General features: G+C 35.9%; 2 protein-coding genes across 13 annotated transcripts in view; both read right to left on the bottom strand.

Annotated features, from left to right (window-relative positions):
- Positions 1–19113, bottom strand: part of LOC144970906 (endoglucanase E-4-like) — a 44085-nt gene extending 24972 nt beyond the window's left edge. Inside the window, exons 1-12 of one of the 9 annotated variants that reach the window (XM_078911053.1) lie at positions 18941–18992; positions 15836–15900; positions 14271–14349; positions 10805–11002; positions 9528–9806; positions 8572–8689; positions 5706–5864; positions 4404–4588; positions 2849–3008; positions 2534–2645; positions 1710–1863; positions 987–1131 (exon numbers count right to left, since the gene is read on the bottom strand). In XM_078911053.1, the coding sequence (XP_078767179.1) occupies positions 987–1131; positions 1710–1863; positions 2534–2645; positions 2849–3008; positions 4404–4588; positions 5706–5864; positions 8572–8689; positions 9528–9776 (1282 nt within the window). In that variant the 5' untranslated portion in view covers positions 9777–9806; positions 10805–11002; positions 14271–14349; positions 15836–15900; positions 18941–18992. Of the gene's footprint in view, positions 1–986; positions 1132–1709; positions 1864–2533; positions 2646–2848; positions 3009–4403; positions 4589–5705; positions 5865–8571; positions 8690–9527; positions 9807–10800; positions 11003–14270; positions 14350–15835; positions 15901–18940 lie in introns of all 9 variants that reach the window. The other 8 variants (XM_078911055.1, XM_078911054.1, XM_078911058.1 and 5 more) reach the window with 8 other exon arrangements.
- Positions 19114–22803: 3690 nt separating this feature from the next.
- LOC144970904 (uncharacterized) overlaps positions 22804–25000 on the bottom strand; it is a 61760-nt gene continuing 59563 nt past the window's right edge. For all 4 annotated transcript variants that reach the window (XM_078911046.1, XM_078911047.1, XM_078911048.1 and 1 more), the window contains exons 9-10: positions 24707–24848; positions 22804–23741 (exon numbers count right to left, since the gene is read on the bottom strand). In XM_078911046.1, coding sequence (XP_078767172.1) covers positions 23611–23741; positions 24707–24848 — 273 coding nt within the window. In that variant the 3' untranslated portion in view covers positions 22804–23610. The remainder of the gene's footprint in view (positions 23742–24706; positions 24849–25000) is intronic.

Genomic DNA, 25000 nt, shown 5'->3' with positions numbered 1-25000 from the left:
TTTTCTAATTTGTCTGGTTACTGCATCACATACACACACATACACATACACACATACACACATACACATACACACACATTCACATACACATACATATACATACACACATACATATACACATACACAACGTAAGGTTACCATACATAATATAAGAGCGGGACGACTTCTGAAAAAGAAGGTAGGAAGCAATTCGTTGTATTGTCAAAATCTTCGCATTACAAATATCTGACTTTTTAAAAGTTGATGATTAAATCAATTAAATTAAATTATTTGTGCTTGCAAAAAAAAAAAGGTAACATTCGTATATCTCTACACATCATAAATCCATGACTTTACGGCTATAAAGTGTCCAAATAGCTCACTTGGTTGGTTGAGCACTCGCGTCACAAAGAGATTGGTATCGATTCCAAGTGCAGTCGAAGATGAAGAAGAAGAAGAAGAAGAAGAAGAAGAAGAAGAAGAAGAAGAAGAAGAAGAAGAAGAAGAAGAAGAAGAAGAAGAAGAAGAACAACAAGAACATGAAGAAGAAGAACAAGAACAAGAAGAAGAAGAACAAGAACAAGAACAAGAGCAGGAGGAGGAGGACGAGGAAAATGAATAGGAGAATGAGGAGAGTTTGATTGGTTGCTGATATGGGCAAAGTATTGATGGTATTTGTTTAAGTAGAATAATCTCCAGTTCTTCCCAACAGGTCAACTGCACCAGCACACAAAATTGTGAGAGCACTTAAAATAATCTGATTGGTAGAATCTGTTAATAAATTAAGATCAAACTGGTGGTCTTAAAACTATTTCGTGTTGTACGTTTAACTAAAATACTCTCAACATCCGCAAGCCGGATAAAACGTACTAACACACAAATCTATGTGTAACCTTGAACTTTTATAGACCAATTGATATACTTTAGTGAGAACTAATCATTAAAATGGCTGTCTAAAAGACAATAAAAAATAACTATTGACGTCAACGTCATACATTGTACATTACCTGCGTATCGAAGGCTTCCCCAAGATTCCCTGAAAGCCAATCCCCTTGGGCTGTAAGCCACTTCTCCTCCTGGAAGCCATCGTGACATAAACGCCTCGACGTCAGATCGGAACTTTCTTTCTTTCGTCATCTCGTACATCAGTACCTGGGCCAAAGGAAAAGATTGGGTAGGGAGGATTATTGTTCAGCATAAATAGTATGTGTCTGAGGTCTCCTTGCTCCATGTTTTCTCGTCAGCGCAAATGAGCACCTCAGTGGAAATTCATACAAACATGGTATTATCATCATCATCATCATCATCATCATCATCAACATCATCATCATCATCATCATCATCATCATCATCATTATTTATGTTATAATAATAATAATAATGATAATAATAATAATAATAATAATTATTATATTATTATTATTATTATTATTATTATTATTATTATTATTATTATTATTATTATTATTATTATTATTATTATTATTATTATCATTATTATTATTATTATTATTATTATTATTATTATTATTATTATTATTATTATTATTATTATTATTATTATTAAATTTTTATTATTATTATTATTATTATTATTATTATTATTATTATTATTATTATTACAATTATCATTATCACAATTACTATTGTTATCATTGTTATCATCATCACTATCATCATTATTAATTACTAATATCATCATCAACAACATCATCATCACATCATCTTACGGTTACACCACACGACTTGTCCGTCCAGCTCTGTGCCCAGCACCCTTCCATTTTGTCGTAGTAGTATCGCGCTTTATCCAAGTAGTATCGATTCCTTGTGGCCTTGTAAAGCCAGATAGCTGCCCATGCCAGCTCGTCCTCATCCGAGTACGACCTGAAGAAAAAGAATAAAATAAAATGACCGGCGGGTGGAGGGGAGGTGAGGTAAAATACCTTTAGAAAGATAAAGATCAAACTGTCTAAAATTAATTGGAAAGTATAAAAAGAGTAGTATGTATTTCAGAGTCATTGGGCTCGTGTAACCGGTGTTAACACCGGTGAAGCTATGTGTTCTTGTGGTGACACTCACCTTCGGAAAGAAAGGGTTCGAGTCCCGCTATGAGCAATGCATAATGAAGTGCTTAGAAGAAGAAGAAAAAAGCTCTTCACTCACATTCTCTCACTGTATTCATGTGTAAAATGAGTACCGGCCCTATAACCGTAGTGTCCGCGGGGAAATTGTGGTATCGCCTAACAGAGCGATTTGTCTCGTCCTACATGTTAAGTGTTGCTGTCGGCTAGGGACCCCTTGTAAAGCGCTTTGAGCACCTTTAGTGAATATTGATGTATATAATTGCTCAAATGCTCAATTTTTTTTTAATTGGGGGGGGGGGGGGGGGATAAGTATATGGAACTTGCATTCGTACCTGGTAATATCCCGAGACAATACGAGTAAAGACTCTCTTTCAAGGACTCAACTTTGCGCCGTCCAGATTTGGACTCAAACTAAAGACTTGACTGTTCGACGGCGTATACACAAAGCTAAATAGGAAAATGACACACACCTATAAAAGTCCCTTGCGTTTGGAATGCTGTCGGTATAAGAACCTCTGTAGTGGTCTGAAAACTCGAATAAGTCTTGAGCATGGTCCAGGAGTACTTTGGCGTAAGGCGGGTCTGAGACAAAGTTAAATGTTTAAAAAAAGGATTAGGAAGCAGATATGATTCGGAAGCAAAATTGTGAAATGGGGATGAGAGCATTTTGTAAATTAAAAAATATTGAGAAAAGTAATAATAATAATAATAATAATAATAATAATAATAATAATAATAATAATAATAATAATAATAATAATAATACAGTCGTGTGGTCTACATACCAACATCTTTGAAAACCAAATAACCAGCAGCCATTGCGGCGGATGTGTCTGCTCCAAGATCACTTCCGGGTGACTGTATAGTAAGTTTAAAGGCGGGTCTCGCCATATCCATATCTTCAGGCCGTCCCCAATACATGTGGTCCAAATATACATCACCAACCTTAAAATCGTTGAAGATATGTAAATATTTTTCAATGTTATTCTTAGATTTGTTTACTTAGTTCATTATCTCTTTTTAACCTATTTGGGGTTTAAGTTGTATTTGGACCGAAATACCTGTAAACTTCGCGTATCTATATTATAACATGTATTATTGTTTTTCGGTATTTCTAATGGCGGGGGGGGGGGGGGAGGTAAAAAAAAACAACAAAAAAAACAAATTTGATTGAGATTGTTTCAATATCTTGTCAGTCATTTAAAGGGTGTATTTACAATCCAAGTTAGCATTCGAGAGGATATAAGGTTAGATAAATTTATGTGGTCTTGTCGTATGACACTCGCCATCAAATAGGAAGATCCAGGGTTCGAGTCCCGCTTTGAGTGGCACATACTTGAGTCTTTAGAAACGACTCTTTATTCACATTCTCTCTTCATTCTCAGATGTAATATGAGTACCTGGTCGCTATTAGCGAGTCTTTGTCGGGGAAAAATGCAATATCGCCTAACATGCGTCAGTATTGTCAAACATGATAATATTTGCTGTTGGTTTGGGACCCCTTGTAAAACGATTTGTTTACGTTTAGTAGACATTGCACCGTATAAATGATAAAGCTTTTGATTTTCATTTAAACGGTTGCCACTAATTAGAGATGTTTTTTACTTTTCCATAAATTTCGTATTTCCTGATTTGAGCTTTTTTACATAATAATAATTTTAAAAACCCGCTTGTCACACTGTCTTATTTCATCCGTCAACCCGACAATATACTGTAATCTTACGGTCGTATTCTGAAAAAAAAACACGTATTAAAGAATATTGCCAGAAAAACTCATCCTTCAATTATCGATCTATAAAAATTACCCATATCTTGTCAAACTTTCAAACCTGGGGCTTCCGTGAAGTCCTACGTTAGATAGTTTTTGACAAAGTGAGGGTAATTATACTCGATCAATTTTTGAAGGACGGGTTTACTGGCCAAAATTTTAATATGGGTTTTTCAGAGTACGATAGCATATAGCCTACATTTTATTGTTTGGACAGTATTTCTCTATCAAAAGTTTACCATTAATTGGAATAAAACTGTTGCAGCTTGACGCTTGAAAAAATAAATAACGATGAAGAAATAGAAATTTCAATTTAATTCGCAAAGATAAGTAATATGGAAGTTTTAGGCTTCCCCCGTAGTAAGTCAACAAAATGAGTTGAATAACGCGAAAAAGATGAAAGTGAGGTGAGAGAATGGTGTTAAAGCTGTCGCATTTGTCTTAAGTGTCTTATTAATCGTTTTGTTGACAAAGGAAAATTCCGATCGTGCACAGCATTTGTCAACGTGAATTAAATTGAAGCTTCTATTCTACTTCTTTTTCCATTACCTGTCACTAGAAATGTTTCTTACCTGTCCATAGATTTCGTATTTCCTGACATGCGTCTTGATGAAATAGTCAAGAGGCCACTTGACACATTGTATCATTTGCTCCGTCAGCCCGGCGGATTTGTACGAGTCTCCATACTGGAGTAAGCCCCACAACAACATGGTGGACGCCGTTGCCATGGGAACACCAAACTTGACGTAATCGCCAGCTGTCAAATAAATCGCCAGAATATATGAACCCTTAAAAACTTATAGTAATAGCTATGGTTTATTTCTATATTGTGCGCAGCATCAAATATGTTACTATAACAACACAGATCACACCACAATCACGTAATAAGTTCACAATAGGAAACAAAAGTGAGAACTTAAAATACTAGTTCCACTATCATTGGAAGTGCGAAATTAGCGTTCCAGAGGACTGTATACATACCTTGTTTAAACGATCTTCTGATTTCAGAGTGATGGCATCTTATTTTGTGGTCTAAAGCTATGCTGGTCCCGTTATCCTTAGAGTCCGCCAATACAGCCTGCTACTAAAATAGTTATACCGCCTTATGATTCAATATGTAACTTATTCATTATCTTCCTCCGAAGGATTGGTTACATATACATTTTCAAGGATTTTGGAATCGGAAAAGTAAAAGATGTGCCGTCACCGCTTTTCTTTCCTGTAAACAGCGCTGTCAGGAAATTGAAAAGAAAAAGAGTAAGGAACCTTTCATACAATACCCCACTAACTTGACTAAGATAAAAGTAAGTACCTGAATATAACTAGTGACGGGTATTATAAGAGTGCTCGGAACTAGAAGCGTAGAAGGTGTGACGTAACGACTTCTCTGGCCTATTACAAATAATGATAATTCAATACGTCGAGTTTGGGTGTAAAACGAAAAAAGAATTATATATTTGAATGAATCAGCAGCTTGTGCCTCATAGCAATGTAATGTGCGACTATGTGGTCTAATGGTGTGACACTCGCCTCCGGATCGGAAGGTCCTAGTTCGAGCTTCGCTCTGAGCGGCTCGTAGTTAAACCCTTGGAAAAGGCTCTTTACTCATACTCTCTCAACATACTTAAGTGTAAAATGAGTACATGGCCGTTATCAGCGTTGTCTCTGTCTGGGGAAAAAATTGTAATATCGCCTAACAGGCGTCATGTCTTGTCAGTATGTTAAGTGTTGTTGTTGGCTGGGAACCCCTTGTAACGCTCTTTGAGTATGTTTAGTGGCTATTGAACTATAATATAAATGCTCAAGTTTGTTTTTTAATTCTTATGAAAATTACCTCACAGTGTGATATAACGATAATAATAATATGAGCTTACCATCATACCAGCCTCCCGTAAGGTCCTCTCCGTATGTCCCTTGATCAAGAAGGCCAGAGTGACCTCTCCATTTGACCTTTCGGTTTGCGGGCAGTCGTCCTGATCTTTGAACTTCGTAGAATAAGATGGATTTGTACAAGACTTCGGCATAGTTATATCCTGAGGAAGAAATGTCTATCTGGTTATTATTATTATTATTCTCCAGTTAACTGCCGTACTCTGGAAAGACTTTTTTTTAAATTTGGCCAGAATAATCGTCATTCAAATAACGATCGATTTAAATGACCCTCATATTGGCAAAAACTCTCAAACCTGGAATATTTGTTTTGAGAGCTTTTACCAAGATCACTCACTCACTCAATCCCATGACAGGATGGTCGTCGGTGGGACTTGCGTGAAGCAGAAGTTACAGTCTTCCTCCATGCCTGCCTGTTGCTAGCCCTATGTAGCAGCTCCGGAACCGACATCTCTGTCCATTCTTTTATATTGTCCAGCCACATCTTCCTTTGGCGCCCTCTTTTGCACTGGCCTTCGACTGTGCCCTGTAGGACTGTCCTGCTAAGGCTATCGTGTCGAGTATGGTGTCCAAACCAGGACAGTTATCTGCGCTTCACAGTCACTAGAAGAGATTCTTGTGGGCATGTCCGAGCTTCTATTTATTCCAGGACGTCTTCGTTTGTGCGATGCTCCGTATATGACACGTGTAGCAGTCTTCTATAGCACTTGCTTTCAAACGCCCTTATACGCCGTTGTGCATCCATTGTAAGTGTCCAGGCTTCGCATCCGTACAACAAGATTGAGAACACCAGTGATTTAATACAGTTTGACCTTTACATTAAGACTCATGCTACTTTTCCAAGTCTTTGTTAATTGAGTCATCACTGATGTTGTCATTGTAATTCTCTTTGGATTTCAATTGTGCTAGTCCCATCTTTGCTTAGTGTCGCACCAGATATTTGAATGTCGTGACCTTTTTTAGTTTTTCATTTCCCACTGTGATGTTTGTGTTGCTTTCTGTGTTGCTGTTCACCAAGATTTGTGACATTTCGGTACTTATTTCTATTCCGTATTGCGATGCACATTCAGCTAGACGGTTTGTTAAGTCTTGTAGTTCTGGTTCTGTGCCTGCCAGTAGGTCAATATCGTCCGCAAATCTTAAATTAGACAACGGGCGGCCGCCGATGGATATCGAGGTGTGGTTACCCTCCAGCACATCTTGCATGATGCTTTCAAGGAATATATTGAATAGCATCGGAGATAAGTGTCTGACTCCTACAGTAGTGTTGAAAGGAGTCCCTAATTATTGGTCTGTGTTGTTTGAGCTGCCATACAATGCCTCTATTGTCTGGATGAGCCCTTCTTCAAAATTATATTTCCTCATCACATTCCATTCATGCCAGACTCTGTCAAATGCCTTCTTGAAGTCGATAAAATTATTGTACAGCGCACTCTGGTGCTGAAGACATTTCTCTGTGAGCACCCTGCAGTTAAATATTTGCTCCACGGTACTTCTTCCTGTTCTGAATCCTGCCTGTTCTTCTGCCAGTATTTCTTCTGTTCTAGATTTCATTCTGTTATGGATTATTCTTATTATTGTTCTGTAATTCTTACATTGTTTTAAGTTCCCTGGGAGGGGTATGACGATGGATTGTGTCCATTCTTTCTGATCTAATACCTTTTGGCAGAGCATTGTTAACACGTTTATTACTTCTTCTCCGCCGTATTTAGCAGTTCAGATGGTATGTTGTCAATTCCTGGTGACTTATTAGGTTTAAGGCTTTTTATTGCTGGTTCAACTTCTTCCTTTAAAATGGGTGGGGTATCGCTCACTTCCGCTGTATGACAAATTGGACGAACTACTGAATTGCTTGTATTTAGCTCTATGTTGTACATGTCACTGCAGTATTCAGTTCATCTTTTAGTTATTTCATCTTTGTTTGTCAGCAAGTTGCCATTTTTGTCTTCGATTGCGGTGGTTTTTGGTTGTACAGATTTTGTAATTAGCCTCAGTGTATTATAGGCATATTTGCTGTCTCCCCGTTCCATTCCTTGTTCGATGTTACGGCATTGCTCCATCACCCATTTTTCTTTTGTGTTACGTAGTTTTTTCCTCACCTCTGTGTTTACTTGTTGGTGCCTTGCTTTATCTTCAGCACTAACGTGTTTCTTGCTCTTCAGGTTTCTTCGTTTATCGCAAAGGGCCAGTGTCTGATTTGCCAAGATCAGGGTCATTTAAATCGATCGATATCTGAATGACGAGTTTCCTGGCCAAATTTTAAAATACAAAACAATAAACCCGTAGACAATGGCCATAACGCGTTTCGAGATCGTTAATCTTTTTTTTAATAGTCCCTAAGACACATAAGATCTAAGGAGTCAGTAATTGTTCCTGTTTATATAGCGTTAATCAGACAAAAGTTATTGCATGCTACCCATCGATGGTACGCTAGTATATGAAACTACTTTCGGCCAGATCTAATAGACCAAGCTAACAAATCCCTGTTGGGTGGATAAAGGGATGGGGACGGGGGGAGGGGGGTGGTCAGATTAAAATTCGATTGATTCGTGTCCAAGATTTGATTATGAAGAGAATGTTCTGCCAACCGAGCTATCAGCCCCCCCCCCCCTTCCCCACCCCCCCCCCACCCCCCGGACATAGGTGTAGCAAATAATCGAACCCCTATATCATCTCAGTCATCTCATACCAAGTCGGCTGTATGGGGACGCACAATATTATTATTAGAAAATTCCTGAAACATCGTATTTTAACCTTTATTTTTTTTACATAAAAGTAAATGTAAAAACTTCAATTCTAATAATTCCCAAGTGCAATAAAAATGTATGTACATTTTTTTTTCAAACTCACGTCGAGGTAAAATTGCCAGTGGTGGTCCGGTTGTCGTCCTTACGGTCATTCGTCCTTTGACGACAGGAAAGAATGGCCAGAATCCATGTCTTGGTGCTTGGGAGAATGTCTGGTTTTCCTGGGATTGAATAACATTGGTAGAAATTAGAGTTAGAGGAGAACATAAATATTATATTATTATTAAGCTGTTGTTGCTTGTCTGTATTATGTTTATGTTTTTTTTTGTTTTTGTTTTTTGTTGGGTTTTTTTTTTTTTTGTTGTTTTGAGTTTGTTTTTGTTTTTTGGGGGGTTTTTTTCTTCCTTTTTTCGGTTTGCTTTGTTTTGTTTTGTTTGTCTGTTTGTTTTGGGGGTTTCTTGAGGGTTTTTTAAAGGGGGGAGAGGATTGTGTTTCTTGTTGTTTTTATCTTGTTTTGTGTGTGTGTGTGTGTGTGTGTGTGTGTGTGTGCGCGCGCGTGTTCTTTTTTTCTTTTAAAGGGGAAAGGAGGGGGGGGGGAGGGGGTATTTGACTTATATTGAATTCGACCCAGGTTGGACAGTCTTTGACAAGATGGGAGTCATTTTAATCGATCGATATTTGAATGACGAGTTTATTAGCCAAAATTCTAAATTTGTGTTTCTCTGATTTAGGCAGTAAAGTAAAAAGAAGAAAATGTATTGGTTTGACCATTTTTCTCGCCATTAGACATTGGCAAAAACATTATGCTAGAGACAAAAAAAATGGGGGGTGGGGGAGTTGCAGAAGGAGAGGATTGCACATAAAGTGTTGGATTGACAATGGAATAGAATGGACAAAGATGGACATTCTAACATTAATGAGAAAAGATGAGGACAGATCTCGATGTAGGAACTTTACTTCTAAAATATCATCTCGCATGTCGCATATACGACCACTTCGATCAGGAGAATGAGGTGAGGTAAGGAGGAGGCGAGGTGATCATTAAATAATTGTAAATACCTTTTTGCTTGTGGGCGTTATTATCGGAATCCACGGCCAGAAGTTGTGCTTGGTAGTAAGTTGAAAGTTTTTATGTCTTCTTTGATAGCTTAAAAATGCTGGAGTGCGAGTTGGGATAAACGGCCAAAAATTGTGCCTAGGAAGGCGATTTGCTGTGAGGGGTTGTGACGTCAGAATCAGATGGAGCAGTAACATTGAGAGGACACTGCCATGTGTCCAGGTCTGGATGTAATAATGCGAAGTTGTCATAATGGGTAGTCCGTAAATCGTATGCCTTTTCTTGGTCGAAAGAAAATTAATAAAGAATAGATGACGTTACTGTCTGAATAGAGTAGTGATGAATACATCTCCAGAGATTTGTGGTTTAATGATAATCAATTAACTACAACTTGTATTGAAAAGGCGTCATGGAAGAAAAGAATGTCCAGAATACAATGTAAAATATACCATTCTCTGAGCTCATTCTTTTCATGTGAAAAATATTCTACATACATCATCCACGACACAATATTGCATTAAAGCTCGTTCAATGTAGACGTCTATATCATAACTTTTATGATTTCCTAACATTAATCAACAATTGAATAGCCACAAAACAAGCATGTAGACTAGCAAAGAATCAAGTGTTGCACCTAGAGAAAGTTAAAGAATGATGAACAAACAGAGAGAGTCAGGATAATTATAGCGTTGTTTGACATAATATTATGCACGATTATTATCGTTACAACGATCATCACTGTAACTGTCATCATCATCATCATTATTATTATCATTATCATCAGCGCCACAATCATCACAATCACCACCACCACCACTACCATCATCATCATCATCACCATTATCATCATCATCATCATCATCATCATCATCATCATCATCATCATCATCATCCTATAATGATATATAAAATATAATATATTAATAATAATAATAATAATAATAATAATAATAATAATAATAATAATAATAATAATAATAATAATAATAATAAATAATAATAATAATAATAATAATAATAATAAATAATAATAATAATAATAATAATAATAATAATAATAATAATAATAGTACATTGCATTTGTTGACGAGGATATGCTAATGTTGAAACAGCGATGTTTTTTTAAAACACATCTTCCGAAGACCAATGCTGAACAATCATTAGCTTCATCCTCATCACCACCACACCACCATCACCACTACCACCACCCTCATCATCATCATCATCATCATCATCATCATCATCATCATCATCATCATCGAAACAAATCTATACCTACTCATATCCTATGATCAATGTTTAGTGCAGTCAATGTCGCAACTGAGAATTAATCGCAACAACAGCAGCACATGCTCCTGAAGAATCTCCTGACTCCAGCCCAAAACATCCTCTTTCTCACTTTTTCAACTGCTTCGTCCATGGTGAAAAAGTAATACGCGCAGGACTCAGGGGAAATAACTTGAAAATTACTTCAGATCTGCATACAGAAAACACGGTTGTCGTTATTGCATCATGCTTGAGCCTCTTCACCGTGGGCTTTGGCAAAAACAGAGGGACAGAGAGAGAGAGAGAGAGAGAGAGAGAGAGAGAGAGAGAGAGATGGTGGGAGGGAGGGAGAGCAAGAGAGGAAGAAGAAAAAGAAGAAGAAGAAGAAGAAGAAGAAGAAGAAGAAGAAGAAGAAGAAGAAGAAGAAGAAGAAGAAGAAGAAGAAGAAGAAGAAGAAGAAGAAGAAGAAGAAGATGAAGAAGAAGAAAGAAAGAAAGAAAGAAAGAAAGAAAGAAAGAAAGAAAGAAAGAAAGAGAAGGTCTTCTCAACCGTCAATCTAGTTATTATATTGGAATGAATCACATAAAGAAAATTGAGCTGAGGATCAAAATTATTCTCAACTCTCTCTCTCTCTCTCTCTCTCTCTCTCTCTCTCTCTCTCTCTCTCTCTCTCTCTCTCTCTCTCTCTTTCTTTCTCTCTATCTCTCTCTCTTCTTTTTTTCTCTCTCCTCTTTCCCTCTCTCTCTCTCTCTTTATCTCTCTCTCCTCTCTCTCTATCTCTCTCTCCTCTCTTTCTCTCTCTTTCTCTCTCTCTCTCTCTCTCTCTCTCTCCCTCTCTCCCTCTCTCTTTCTCTCTAGTGGGGGCACTAATTTTAACTCAAATTTTTAGTTTCATTTTTACCTGACCTCATACAATTTTGAGGCGATGAAAAGACCACGCCCCTATATATTTTGTGTTCAAGTTATTGCCTTTTATGTAAACATTTTTAAAATTTACAATTCATTGCCACGAACACAATCAAAATATCTACCTATATCTTTTATTTACGAGCCACAAAATTTGTTATATCTAGTCATAATTCTGAATAATGACAATTCCATCATATTCTTTTCTTCAATAAATCAAAAGGCTATGTGGTCTTGTGGTATGGCACTCGCCGTTTAATTGGAAGGTCCTGTGTTCGAGTGAATCCTTGGAAAGGCTCTTTACTCAAATTTTCTCACCATACTCAGGTATAAAATGAGTAACTGGTCGTTAATAGCATTTTCTCTGTCGGAAATAAAAATTGTTATATCGCCTATCATGCGCCGTGTTTAGTCTTACATGTTATTAAGCGTTACTGTTGTAAAGCGCTTTGGGCACGTTTAGTGGATATTGCATTATATAAAAACTCATGTTTTTGTTTAGTATTTTTTTTTTTGGGGGGGGGGGGGGGGGGGGGGGTTGGGGGTGGGTTGGGTTTTTTGTGTTTTTGTTTTTTTGTTTTTTTCGTTTTTTGTTTTGTTTTTGTTTTTTGTTGTTTTTTTATTTACAGTTATTCGACTTGTTGTGCATGGTTGTTTGCTCTGTCGGAGATTGAGGCAGACCAGGTTGATGTTTGTTAATAAAAGTGTTCTAGAAAATGATAACATCATTTAAATAAATCACCAACGAATATCTGGATGATGTCTTGCACAGATCTATCAGGATAATGTGCCTTTTTGAATTATCTTTCTCGGATGTGAAGTTTACAGACCGATTGAATCGACCGAAATTAGGACAAAAGTATTGAACACTTATATAGCGTAATATCTACCAAACGTGCTCAAAGCGCTTTATGAAGGGTCCCTAGCCAACAACAACAATTAACATGTAGATCGAGACCTGACACCCGTCAAGCGATATTACATTTTTTTTTCCCGACAGAGACAACGCTGTTTACGGCCAGGTACACCTTTTACACCTGCGTACGGTGAGAGTATGTGAGTAAAGAGCCTTTTCCAAGGACTAAACTAAGCACCGCTTAAGTCGCCTGGTATCAAAATATTGGCAAAACTCAAGCTAACTAGATGACGAACAAACTCGACTAGGCTACGTGGCCTCTCCTGAAATCAGGCATTCGTTTAGACCATTGGGGTTCCCGATAGCTCAGTTGGTAGAGAGCACTCACTTCATACGCCAAGAGACCTAGATCCATCCCGGGTGAAGTCTAGACTTTTTTTCTGACCACCCAGCAATGATTGGTTAGCTGTGTCTGACTGGTCTGGCCGAAAGTACTTTGCATAGACTAGCGCCATTTCCATAGGGTAGTAAGTCATTGCTAATGGCTCTGAAGGGCTACTTTTTTTTAAACCATCAAGTTACATAAGAGCTGCAGGGGTGGGAGAATATAAAGGTTATATTGTACAACTCACCAGAAAAACATCGTGAGTAGTTTCCATGATGAATGAAATACCTTTAGATGTTACATTAGAAGCGAACAACAAAAAAGTTAATATGTATATTATTCATCAAACGGGTCCATTTTCAAGTTGTAGAGAAAGTGTTTCCTTTACATATCTTTACGTTACTTTTGTAGTAGAAGACACTACATTTATAAATAATACTAAAATACTTTTTATCGCACGTTTAAACTTGTTATTTCACAATGAAAACTGAAGACGTTAACTTTACAGTTAGAGATCCAAGCATCAGAATGTTAAAACAAAGATTGATTAATGTCAGTACCAGGTATGGATGGAACGGAAGTAACGTCACTCAACTCTTTGTTATTGTTTTTAGATAGCCATTTCGATGATTACTTCTCATGAAAAGATATCAATCAGACTATAGATAGAATGCGCTTGGCCAAGGAGTTCACAACATTGCCATCCGGAAGTATAACGGACCAACACACAAACTCTGTGTAACCATGAACTTTTATAGTCTGGTTAATACAGTTTAGTGAGAACAACTCACAAACGCGGATGGCAAAAACAATAACAAAGGCCTCAGTGACGTCATCTGCATACTATCTATAGGTAGTAGGCGTTTGGCTAAGAATTTCACAACATTGCCATCCGAAAGTATAACTGACCAACACACAAAACTATGTGTAACCTTGAACGTTTATAGTCTGGTTAATACAGTTTAGTGAGAATTATTCATAAACGCGGATGGCAAAAAGCAATAACAAAGACCTGAGTGACGTCAATTTCATACTATCTATAAACGTTCAAGGTTACACACATTTTTGTGTGTTAGTACGTTATATTTTCCCTAAACGCATAGCATCAATACCATGAATAGAGGTGACGTCATTCAGCTATTTGCTATTGTTTTTAGACCGCCAGTTGTCACCACACTGCATTAAGAGATTATAAATATAACAAATTACTTTGTGTCTTTGCTATTATTGTTTTGGCGAACAGAACTGGTGAGCATATTACTGAACCGCATACCATTACGAACATAATAGTCACAAAGAACAGTATGTCGACGTTTGCTTTGACAGTGTTACCTTTTTAGAAGTAAAATTGTAGCAAAGTCAATCATTTGACATGAAAGGTATGCAGTTTCTGTCCTCAATGATGGTTCGTCTATAGGAGGAAAGGAGTTTGACGTCACTCAGCTCTTTGTTATTATTTTTAGACAGCCATTTTGGTGATTAGTTATTACTCAGTTATATCAGTCAGGCTATAAACGTTCAAGGTTACACATAGTTTTATGTGTTGGTACGTTATATCCGGTTGGCGGATGTTGTGAGTATTTGACCTAAATGCATATTGTCACTTGTATCCTAACAAACAATCACTCAAAACTGACGTGTCACAAAAGACGCCTACTCCTATTATTGCAAGCAGAATTTCCTCATTTATGTGCTGAGGTAAAACCTATAGTTAGTATGCGCTTGGCTCAGGACTTCACAACATTGCCATCCGGAAGTATAACGGACCAACACACAAAACTATGTGTAACCTTGAACGTTTATAGTCTGGTTCATACAGTTTAGTGAGAATTACTCATAAACGCGGATGGCAAAAAAAAAACAATAACAAAGGCCTGAGTAACGTCATTTTCGAAATCAAATATAACCTGAACATACTTGAATTCAAGTTTAGCTCAGGTGCAATCAAATGTTTTCTGTTAAGAGAAAGCAATTAAAACATAAAAACAAAACATAAACAAAAATACTTGATTTTTCTCTTAAAGCAGCAAAACTTAACAATCGCATTATTTCTTTGATGTATACACATATTATATTTATTATCGACAAACAAACGACAGTGCCATGGAAATACGAGCATGAACCATTCAAATAATAATAATAATAATAATAATAATAATAATAATAATAATAATAATAATAATATAATAATAATAATAATAATAATATAATATAAAGAAGAAGAAGAAGAAGAAGAAAGAAGAAGAAGAAGAAGAAGAAGAAGAAGAAGAAGAAGAAGAAGAAGAAATAATAATAATAATAATAATAATAATAATAATAATAATAATAATAATAATAATAATAATAATAATAATAATAATAATAGTACAAGATTCCTAAAAAACACGTTCTATTCCTTGTCACAAAACAACACAACTCGAATAGATAGACAGTCACTGTCATTGATTTGTTATACTATATCGCAATAGTCAAACACCACCAAACCATGGCTTGAGAATATAAAAATTATTTCAAAGTAAAAATCCCAGCCAGGTAAAATGGTTATTTTGAGCGGCTATGGGAGGCACAATCGATATTATTAACCCTCTCCTTACCGGCCAGTTTCAGAATTTTCCCCAAAATTTCACATCCACCCTACACAAAAATAGATTTTTCCTACTCAAACAGAAGATTAACAAGTACATTCTATCCATAGTATTGTTCAGCAGAATGAGCTCTACAAAACTGTGTCAAGTTTTTATGGCTATGATAAACAAATTTTCTTCAAAGTTTATGAGAAACAAAAATCTTCAGCTGAGAAAGTTGTTGGTTGTATCGTAACGAATGTGACAATTTTCCTGTTGTTGGTAAGGAGAGAGTTAAACCCTTAACTGCAAGACTGAATTTATTTGCCATACCTGTTATAACTAAAGTCCTAATGGTTTTCACGGAGACTGCCCAGTTGCCTCGAGGTTACGGCTCTCTTCGTGAAAAAGTAAAGTATCATTAATATATATATATTTGACATATATATCTATATCTTTATATATATATATATATATATATATATATATATATATATATATAATATATTAATTACGACCTTAGATGCTGTCTATTAGACATTCCATGAAAGAATTAAGATAATTCCATCAAACAAACGATCGATGTCAACTCAACAGACATCACCCATATTGTCCAAAGTGAGCTGATTATGGTTACTAGTCTTGTCCAAGGTAAAATGAAAGTGTTTGAAAGGGGCTCGAACTCGGGATGTTGAGAGTCAAAGTGCAAAGCCTTAACCACTCGGCCATCTCGCTCCCCGATATTATATCAGTCCGATTAACCAGTTAACTGTCATACTCTGAATAACAAGTATTTAAAAATTCGGCCAGAACACTCTTCCTTCAAATATCGATCAGTTTATATGAACAACATCTTGGCAAAAACTCTCAAACCTGGGATATCGCTAGGTTTTCCTTAAGTCCGAGGTTTGAGTGATTTTTGCTTAGATAGGGGTCATTTAAATCGATTGATATTTGAAGGACGCATTTTCTGGCCAAATTATTAAATACTTGTTTTACCAGAGTATTGCAGTTAAACTGGTTAAAATAAAAACGCGGAAAGTAAATAAAGGTAGAGAAGGTAACATTATAAGTCCTCTGGTAATGGGATGCGGGGTGAATATCATTTTTAAACAGTTGTTTGCATGTTCATCAAACATTCTAATTAACAAAGGCCGATGTACACTCAATATCTCGTATGGTCTTCTTATCTCTCTCTCTCTCTCTCTCTCTCTCTCTCTCTCTCTCTCTCTCTCTCTCTCTCGTTCTCTCTTACTCTCTCTCTTTCTTTCTCTCTCTCTCCTTCACTCTCTCTCTCACTCTCTCTCTCTCGTTCTCTCTTACTCTCTCTTTCTCTCTCTCTCTCTCTCTCTCTCTCTCTCTCTCTCTCTCTCTCTCTCTAAACACAAGCTCATTTGATTAAAACAAACAGTGGTTTCCACAATGACACTCCCAAATGCACACACACACACACACACACACACACACACACACACACACACACACACACAATCAGTTAACAATCCTTTTTGTTCTAATGAGTCCACTTTCGCCTTCCATACCACCTCCATCTCTATTACCGTCTTGCAATGAGCAAACACGAAAAGCTTTCTAAACAACATAAAACCACTTCGAATATTCATCCCGTAAACCGACAAACTGCTTTTTAAACAATTATTCAATCAAAAAAAATTATTTCAAATATAAATAGATTGTATAAATAATCGTCAGCTTACCATAAGGTCTTCTTTGAAGGAGGTCTCAGGATTAAAATTTTTGTCAAGTTGAAGGTAATCTTAGGTCTTAATAATAATAATCATAATAATGATAAGAAGAAGAAGAAGAAGAAGAAGAAGAAGAAGAAGAAGAAGAAGAAGAAGAAGAAGAAGAAGAAGAAGAAGAAGAAGAAGAAGAAGAAGAAGAAGAAGAAGAAGAAGAAGAAGAAGAAGAAGAAGAAGAAGAAGAAGAAGAAGAAGAAGAAGAAGAAGAAGAAGAAGAAGAAGAAAGAAGAAGAAGAAGAAGAAGAAGAAGAAGAAGAAGAAGAAGAAGAAGAAGAAGAAGAAGAAGAAGAAGAAGAAGAAGAAGAAGAACAAGAAGAAGAAGAACAAGAAGAAGAAGAACAAGAAGAAGAAGAAGAAGAAAAACAACAACAATAACAACAATAATGATAATAATAATAATCATAATAATAATAATAATAATAATAATAATAATAATAATAATAATAATAATAATAATAATAATAATAATAATAATAATATAATTAATAATAACAATATAATAATAACAATAATAATAATAATAATAATAATAATAATAATAATATTAATAATAATAACAACAACAACAACAATAATAATAAATATAATAATAATAATAATAATAATAATAATAATAATAATAATAATAATAAAATAATAATAATAATAATAATAATAATAATAATAATAATAATAATAATAATAATAATAATAATAATAATAATAATAATAATAATAATAATAATAATAATAAAAAGAAGAAGAAGAAGAAGAAGAAGAAGAAGAAGAAGAAGAAGAATTTATATAGCGCCAGTCGCCACTATCGTGTTCAATGACGCTTTAGAGCCCATAAGTCATGACAATTTTGGAGAAAATTTAATGTTACAATTTTGATAAGATGATCTATTGAATCATTTGAATTAGTGAATCCTTTCTGGCCGAAATAAACAAATGATCTTTTGTCAGTGAAGGTATATTTTAGTTTACCATCCTTTGTAAACCACTCAGGTATAATTTTCTAAGGTTTTGAGATTTTTTTTTTAAGTTGTTAAGCCCCTCACAAAATAGTTCATAACTTAATCTTACCCCAAAAGTTGTTTGTTTGTTTATTTGAAAGAATGGTAAAACAGATGAGTGTCCTAGGGGAGGGCAATTTAAATACATTACCCCCCTCAATCAATAAGTACCTGGCTAAAGATAGTGAAGGATATTATTTAGAGCTATATTCTAATATTATAGATCGCCGAAATGGAGATTGCGCTTTATGAATTGATAATTTGGCTCTTGCTGAATCAATGAACCGGTGTGAAGAGTGCATTGTGACAGGTGCGGCCATGTAGCCTATTGGTTTGACACTCGCCTTCAAATCGGAAGGTACTGGGTTCGAGTCCCATCGTTGAGTCCTTGGAAAAGGTTCTTTACTCACATTCTTTCACCGTAGTCAGGTGTAAAATGAGTACCTACCTAGACGTTAACAACGTTGTCTCTGTCGGGAAAAAATGTAATATCGCCAAATAGGCATCATGTTTCGTCATACATGTTAAGCGTTGCTATTGGCTTGGGACCCTTTGTAAGGCGCTTTGAGCACGTTTAGTGAATATTACGCCATATAAAAACTTAAGTTTGAAAACGCGAAAAAGCTTTATACAAATACTAATAGTCTACGTGTAATTAAGAAAGAAAGAAAAAAATAACTTACACACGGTCGAGAACAATAGTGAAATCCGTCACATTCGTTTTGTGTTGAATCAAGAACACATTGCAAATTGGGGTCACTATGATAAAACCACTTAACAATAACATAATTTTTGAGATGACACAGCTGTCATTTTAATGGCTTTTCTACACCGTTGGATCATACATGTGTATTCCTTTCTTTTTTTTTAAATCTTTTTTTTTTAAATTCATTTTATTATTATCTATTTTTCTATTCATTTATTTATTTATTGGGGTTTTTTTTTTCTTAGCTTGCTTCTGTTTTTTTCCCCGGTAGTAATAGTTATCAGATTATTTAATTAGGCCGTTTATGTTTTGGTTGCACAAATGTTAACATTGGCTACTTGTTATTTTGTTTTGTTTTCTTTTGTTTTGTTTTGTTTGTTTGTTTGTTTTTTTTTTGTTTTTTGTTTTTTTTGTTTGTTTGTTTTTTTTTGTTTTTTTTTTTTTTTTTGCTGCTTGGGGGTGGGAGTTAAGATAACGTTATTTTTCACTCCGAGTCAAGACTATGGATTTGAACAAGCGACTGTCTCCTACGTTATCAAATCTGGACAATTAAGTCGTGATCTCTTAGTCTTGTTTGACGCTTCAAAGCACAATCTGTAACGTTTACAAGCGATCCAAAACAGGATAAAATTATTTTAATCTATCTAGCCTTGGATTGATAAACAAGACATGGAAAAAAAATAATTGAATCATTTTTTTTCTTTCATAAGAATTGTGGACAAAGCCTCTGAAAGTATCTCAACAATATGATAACAACCACTTAAGATGTCTTTAGGGCAAAAGTTAATGTAACTTCTATCCCACCCCTCTCCTGAAAGTAACGAATTCGGTTGTTTAAATCAAAGCCATTTACACGAGTGATGTAAATGTTGCTGCTCGAAACTCCAAGAAATAAATAACAATGTAAAATTGAATGTAAGTTTCAATTCAATTACGAAAACAGATAAAATGGACGTTTCGGGTTGTTAAACGTTGTTAAACAACTCCACCATCATATTATCTCATTCATCTGTCGTGTTTCATTCATCCTGTTTGTTGATAAAGGGGAAATCTGAAACGTCTATTTTATCTGTTTTCGTAATTAAATTGAAGCTTACATTCAATTTCACATTGTTATTTATTGACATGAGTGTGAGACGAAACAGTGTATGATGAACGCCCTATTTAGGTACGTCTCTGTATGAGCTGTTTTTTCTGATGGTCATTGTGAAGCGCTTCGAAGTTTCGGCATAAGCGCTATATGAATGTACTTTTTTTAATTATTATATACATTCGCAATATATTCATAGTGAAGGAAACATATCCCTTGTCATCTAACCCCAAATGATTTGAACTGTTCTACAGTCAAAATGCAACGAACAATGAAGGAGACAGATAAACAACGAGACGAACTATACAATTGGTATGCGTTATTGTAAAATACTTTTTAGTTATAGCCGTCAGATCAATCGAACCATCACACAAGACTATGTGTAATCTTAAATGTTTATAGTCTCATTGAGAGAATCTAGTGAGAGCTAATCACCCTACTGGTGATCCTTAAACAATAATTAATAGTAGTGCAACGCCAACACCATTGATGCTATTATTACAAAACAATCACATACGTTTGTCCGAGCTGATTTGAGGGTGTGTCACAAATCTCATGTTTTGATTGCTCAAAAGTCAATCTGGTTAACCTACCTCACTAAACTAAATTTGAGCTTTTATATAGCGCAATATTGTTGGGACTATTAAAGGTCTAGATAGGCGATATCAAAAGATAATGGTAGACAGAGGAGACATGCAAGAGTGAATTTACCGTCTTGAGTGGAGAAATAAAATTCCCACACAGGGGAAATTAGTGTAGTGTGAAAGACTGATAAGTCCTATCAATTATCTTTTTGTAAGCGTTCTAATATAAAACTAAAGGCAATGTGCGGCTATGTGGTCTTGTGGAATGACACTCGCTTTCGGATCGGAAGGTCAGGGGTTCGAGCCTCGCTCGGGGCATAGTTGAGTTCTTGGAAAAGGCGTTTTACTCATATTCTCTCACCGTATTCAGGTGTAAAATGAGTACATGGCCATAAACAGGGTTGTCTCTGTCCGAAAAAAAATATAATATCGCCTTGCAGGCGTCGTGTCTTGTCTTAAATGTTAAATTTTGCTGTTGGACAAAGACCCTTGTATATTTGAGCACGTTTAGTGGATATTGCGCTATAAACAACTCAATTTAACTCAATTTAAAGCCGTAAGCACCTACAAACATTTTTTTTTAAACGCAATAGAAATGAAATAAGACAAATCCAAACAACGAAACACTAAGGGCATATATATTGATAATATACGCTGTTTATTCATTTGGCTCCGACAATTGAAAAAAAAAATTAAATGGCATTGCGCTATAAAAAATGACATTGAGCGATTCAACAATCTAGACATAAAATCATCATAAAATATTTTTAGCATTACACGAATGCACGTAAATTATATGGTGCTGGTTTAGTTGACTATCAATCACTTGTATGTAAATCCTGAAGACACCTCATCAAATGCTAGTTAATGAATTTGGAAAAGTTGACCAAGAAAACAAGTGCTTTTTAACGATAAGGAGCTCGTGAACCAAAATAAGTCTATCTTTTAAGGATCGTTGTCAACTAAACCGGTACCTGGATTGATGTAATGGCCATTATCAAATAAATCATTGGTCAATCTATGAATTTGATGATATTTCTTCTATTGTAGGTCCTTGAGTACATGTTTGATTAAACAAAATATCATGACATACTCATTCGTGTTCTGGGAAAATCAGTACAGTCACATCTCAATAATCCGAGCTCATCCGTATCCTTTTAATCGTTCGGATAATACAGATATCCGGATAATCAAAACATCACTTATCATGTAGAAACATGGAAGTAACTCCCTGCCCCCCCTCCCCCCCCCCCACCCACCCACGTCCCCCTTTATCCATCTAATCTTATCGTATTCTTGAGTATTTGGTTTATAGAGACGTGATTGTAGATAGGATATTAGACAATGGCGATAGAACTGTATCATTTGATGTATAACAGGCAATGATAATATTGATGATGATTCGATGATGATGATGATGATGATGATGATGATGATGATGATGATGATGATGATGATGATGATGATGATGATGATGATGACAAAATTTATGAAGATAACAACAGCAGCAGTGGAATAATACCTACGGTAAATAATAAGTACAACAAAATAACAATGTTTTTAAAAACAAAATGCATGTTTTTCTCATGTAAAAAGTATCACCTGGTGATGATTAAGAGTAGGAAATATAAGACAATATTAGTAACCCGGACACTCTTCTACAAAGTCAGTTAAACAACTACAAGGGTAGACTGAAAAGTCTTGACGCGGATCTTGTATTTTCAAAACTATAATATATACGAAATCGACAAAGGTATCAAAACAAAGCTCAGCTTAGGTCCTTTCTGACTATCATTTTAAATTTCAGCATAGTCGCCGTTTCCAACCACAAAGAGCCGCCAACGATGCACCAGTCATTGGAATAGGAACTAACGTGGCAAACTTCAACATAATCGAATCACCTCTGTCTGAACCTCGCCATCACTGTTTTACGGGGTCTTCAAATCTCTCTCTCTCTCTCTCTCTCTCTCTCTCTCTCTCTCTCTCTCTCTCTCTCTCTCCTCTCTCTCTCTCTCTCCTCTCTCTCTTCTCTCTCTCTCTCTCTCTCTCTCTCACACACACACACACACACACATACACTATATATATATATAATATATACATATATATATATATATATATATATATATATATATATATATATATATATATATAATAGTACACCGCACGGCCTTGTTTTCTTGTTAGTATTCATTATTATCACTTTTTGTTTTCTCCAAATTGCAAAAAAACTATCTATCCCAATTATGACGATTCTTCTTAGCACCATGGAAAACATGAATTGCTCGCCGTGCCCTTTGGTTTTGGCTTGAGGAGATCTAGTCGTCTACCCAACATCATTTGTCTCTTTAACAAAGCAGATTTTATTTTAAATTCCGATATAAATATTTTAATTCAGATATCGGTCGATTTAAGTGATATTCGGGTCTCGGGTTTAAGATGTTTTGATAAGGTTTAGGTTCATTTAAAGAAGTCTCATTGGGGTTCCGATGGCTCAGTTGGTCGAGCACCCCCTTCACAAGCAAAGGGACCAAGATGGATCCCGGGTGAAGTCGAGATTTTTCTGCTCCAGATTATCCATCATTGTCGCTCATTGACGTCCCGTCATTTTAAGAATCTGCCTATACAAGTTGCTACTAAAATAGTTCTGCGACCTAATGATTCAATAAGTAATCTTTTCGTTATTAGTCCCCCCAAGGACTGTTTACATACACACTTCCATTGAATTTGGAACTGGAAGGGTAGAATGTGTAACATCACGACTTCTCTGCCCTATTCTAATCGACCGACATTTAGAGTAAACAAATTTTGGCTAGCATGAACAAAATGTGCTTTGTCTACGTTCGATAGAAATGACCACTTGATGCATTTTAAACATTTTTACTGTTTGACGAGGGTTCAAGACTGTTGACCACAAGCAAGCTGCGGCAGGCACCATCTTAGATGTCGGTGGTATCATCGGCTACGGAGATGTCACATCACTTGGAAGGCATTGTGCTGTCGTAGCTGGTCAGCCTGGAGCAATCCTAGCATGCTAGATGGATCACGTGACTTGAACCGAAGAGATGCCAAGGCGTCTTCAGACTGGCATTTGTCGAATGAGCCTGAAAAAAATGAATGAAAGAGTAATTTAGATAAGTAGGTTCCCCCCCCCCCTATATCTCTCTCTCCTTCTCTCTCTCTCTCTCTCTCTCTCTCTCTCTCTCTCTCTCTCTCTATCTATCTATCTATCTCTATCTCTATCTCTCTCTCTCTCTCTCTCTCTCTCTCTCTCTCTCTCTCTCTCTCTCTCTCTCTCTCTCTCTCTTTCTCAATCGTGGGTGTGATTTCAAGTCTCTGTGCATGCCTGACTGGATATAGGTGCGTCTTTGTGTATGTCTATGTATGTATGTTTTGTCTCTTTTCATTTGTCCATACTTTTATTTTGGCGAGAAGGAAGGGAAGTTTTTAATTATCTTTTCTTTTAAGGTAGTTTTTTTGTGTGTTTGTTCGTTTGTTTGTTTGTGATTTTTTATCTTTTATTTTTTCTTGTTCAAAAAATAAATCAACTCATTTTATTACATCCTTACTACCTGTCATACTGTATTACCATATGGATTGTGTATGAGTGGTAGAACAAAAAAAGATTTGAAATATAGAGTATGGAAAAGTGCCAGAAAAAAACAGAGAATACAAATATCAGAGTGTCAGAGCCAAACTCGTGTGTGGCTGGCTGATTTAGTGGCTAGTGGGACCGCTCGCTGATCTCCTCCCCCCCCCCCCCCCCCCCTTCTCAATACATCAGCCAGGCCGAGAGTCCCGTTTCTGTTGGATCCCGAGCTTGTTTCTGACGCCATGATATTGTTATTCTCTGTTATTATAGTTATGTGACCTTATGATTCAATAAGTTATCTTTTCATTATTAGTCCCCCCCCCCCTTCACCCCAGGGGTGCAAGGGTCTTGATATAAATGGAAATTTAAAACCTATTGATCATGCTGAATCGCATAAATAAATACTCGAATTTCATAATCATCTTTTTTTTTTTTTTTAACTCTGATAGTTCAGTACAGCTAGTGTTATGGCCTTACCAGTCTGTGAGACAAAAGTAGGTCTGGTTGAATCGTATGAGTAAGGGGTGGAATAGGAGGTCAAGGGAGTGAGCTGGCTACGCGGGGTCGGGGCCCAGGTCGATGTGTAGGAAGCGTTGGTCAGGTTAGTGTAAGTTGGCATCTGAAAAAGAAAGTATAATAAATTTGATTCGATAAAAAGAGTTTTTTTGTTGTTGTTTTTGTTTTTGTTTTTTGTTTTTTGTTGTTGTTTTTTTTTTGGGGGGGGGGGTTTTGTTGTTTTTTGTTTGTTTTGTTTTTGTTTTGTTTTTTGTT

This window comes from Berghia stephanieae, chromosome 4 (genome assembly GCF_034508935.2).
Source record: "Berghia stephanieae isolate SIO BIC M18660-M18661 chromosome 4, UCSD_Bste_1.3, whole genome shotgun sequence".
In the NCBI taxonomy this organism is placed as follows: Eukaryota; Metazoa; Mollusca; class Gastropoda; order Nudibranchia; family Aeolidiidae; genus Berghia; species Berghia stephanieae.
Note: the sequence above shows the minus strand (reverse complement) of the source record. Positions and strands in the feature narration are given on the sequence as shown.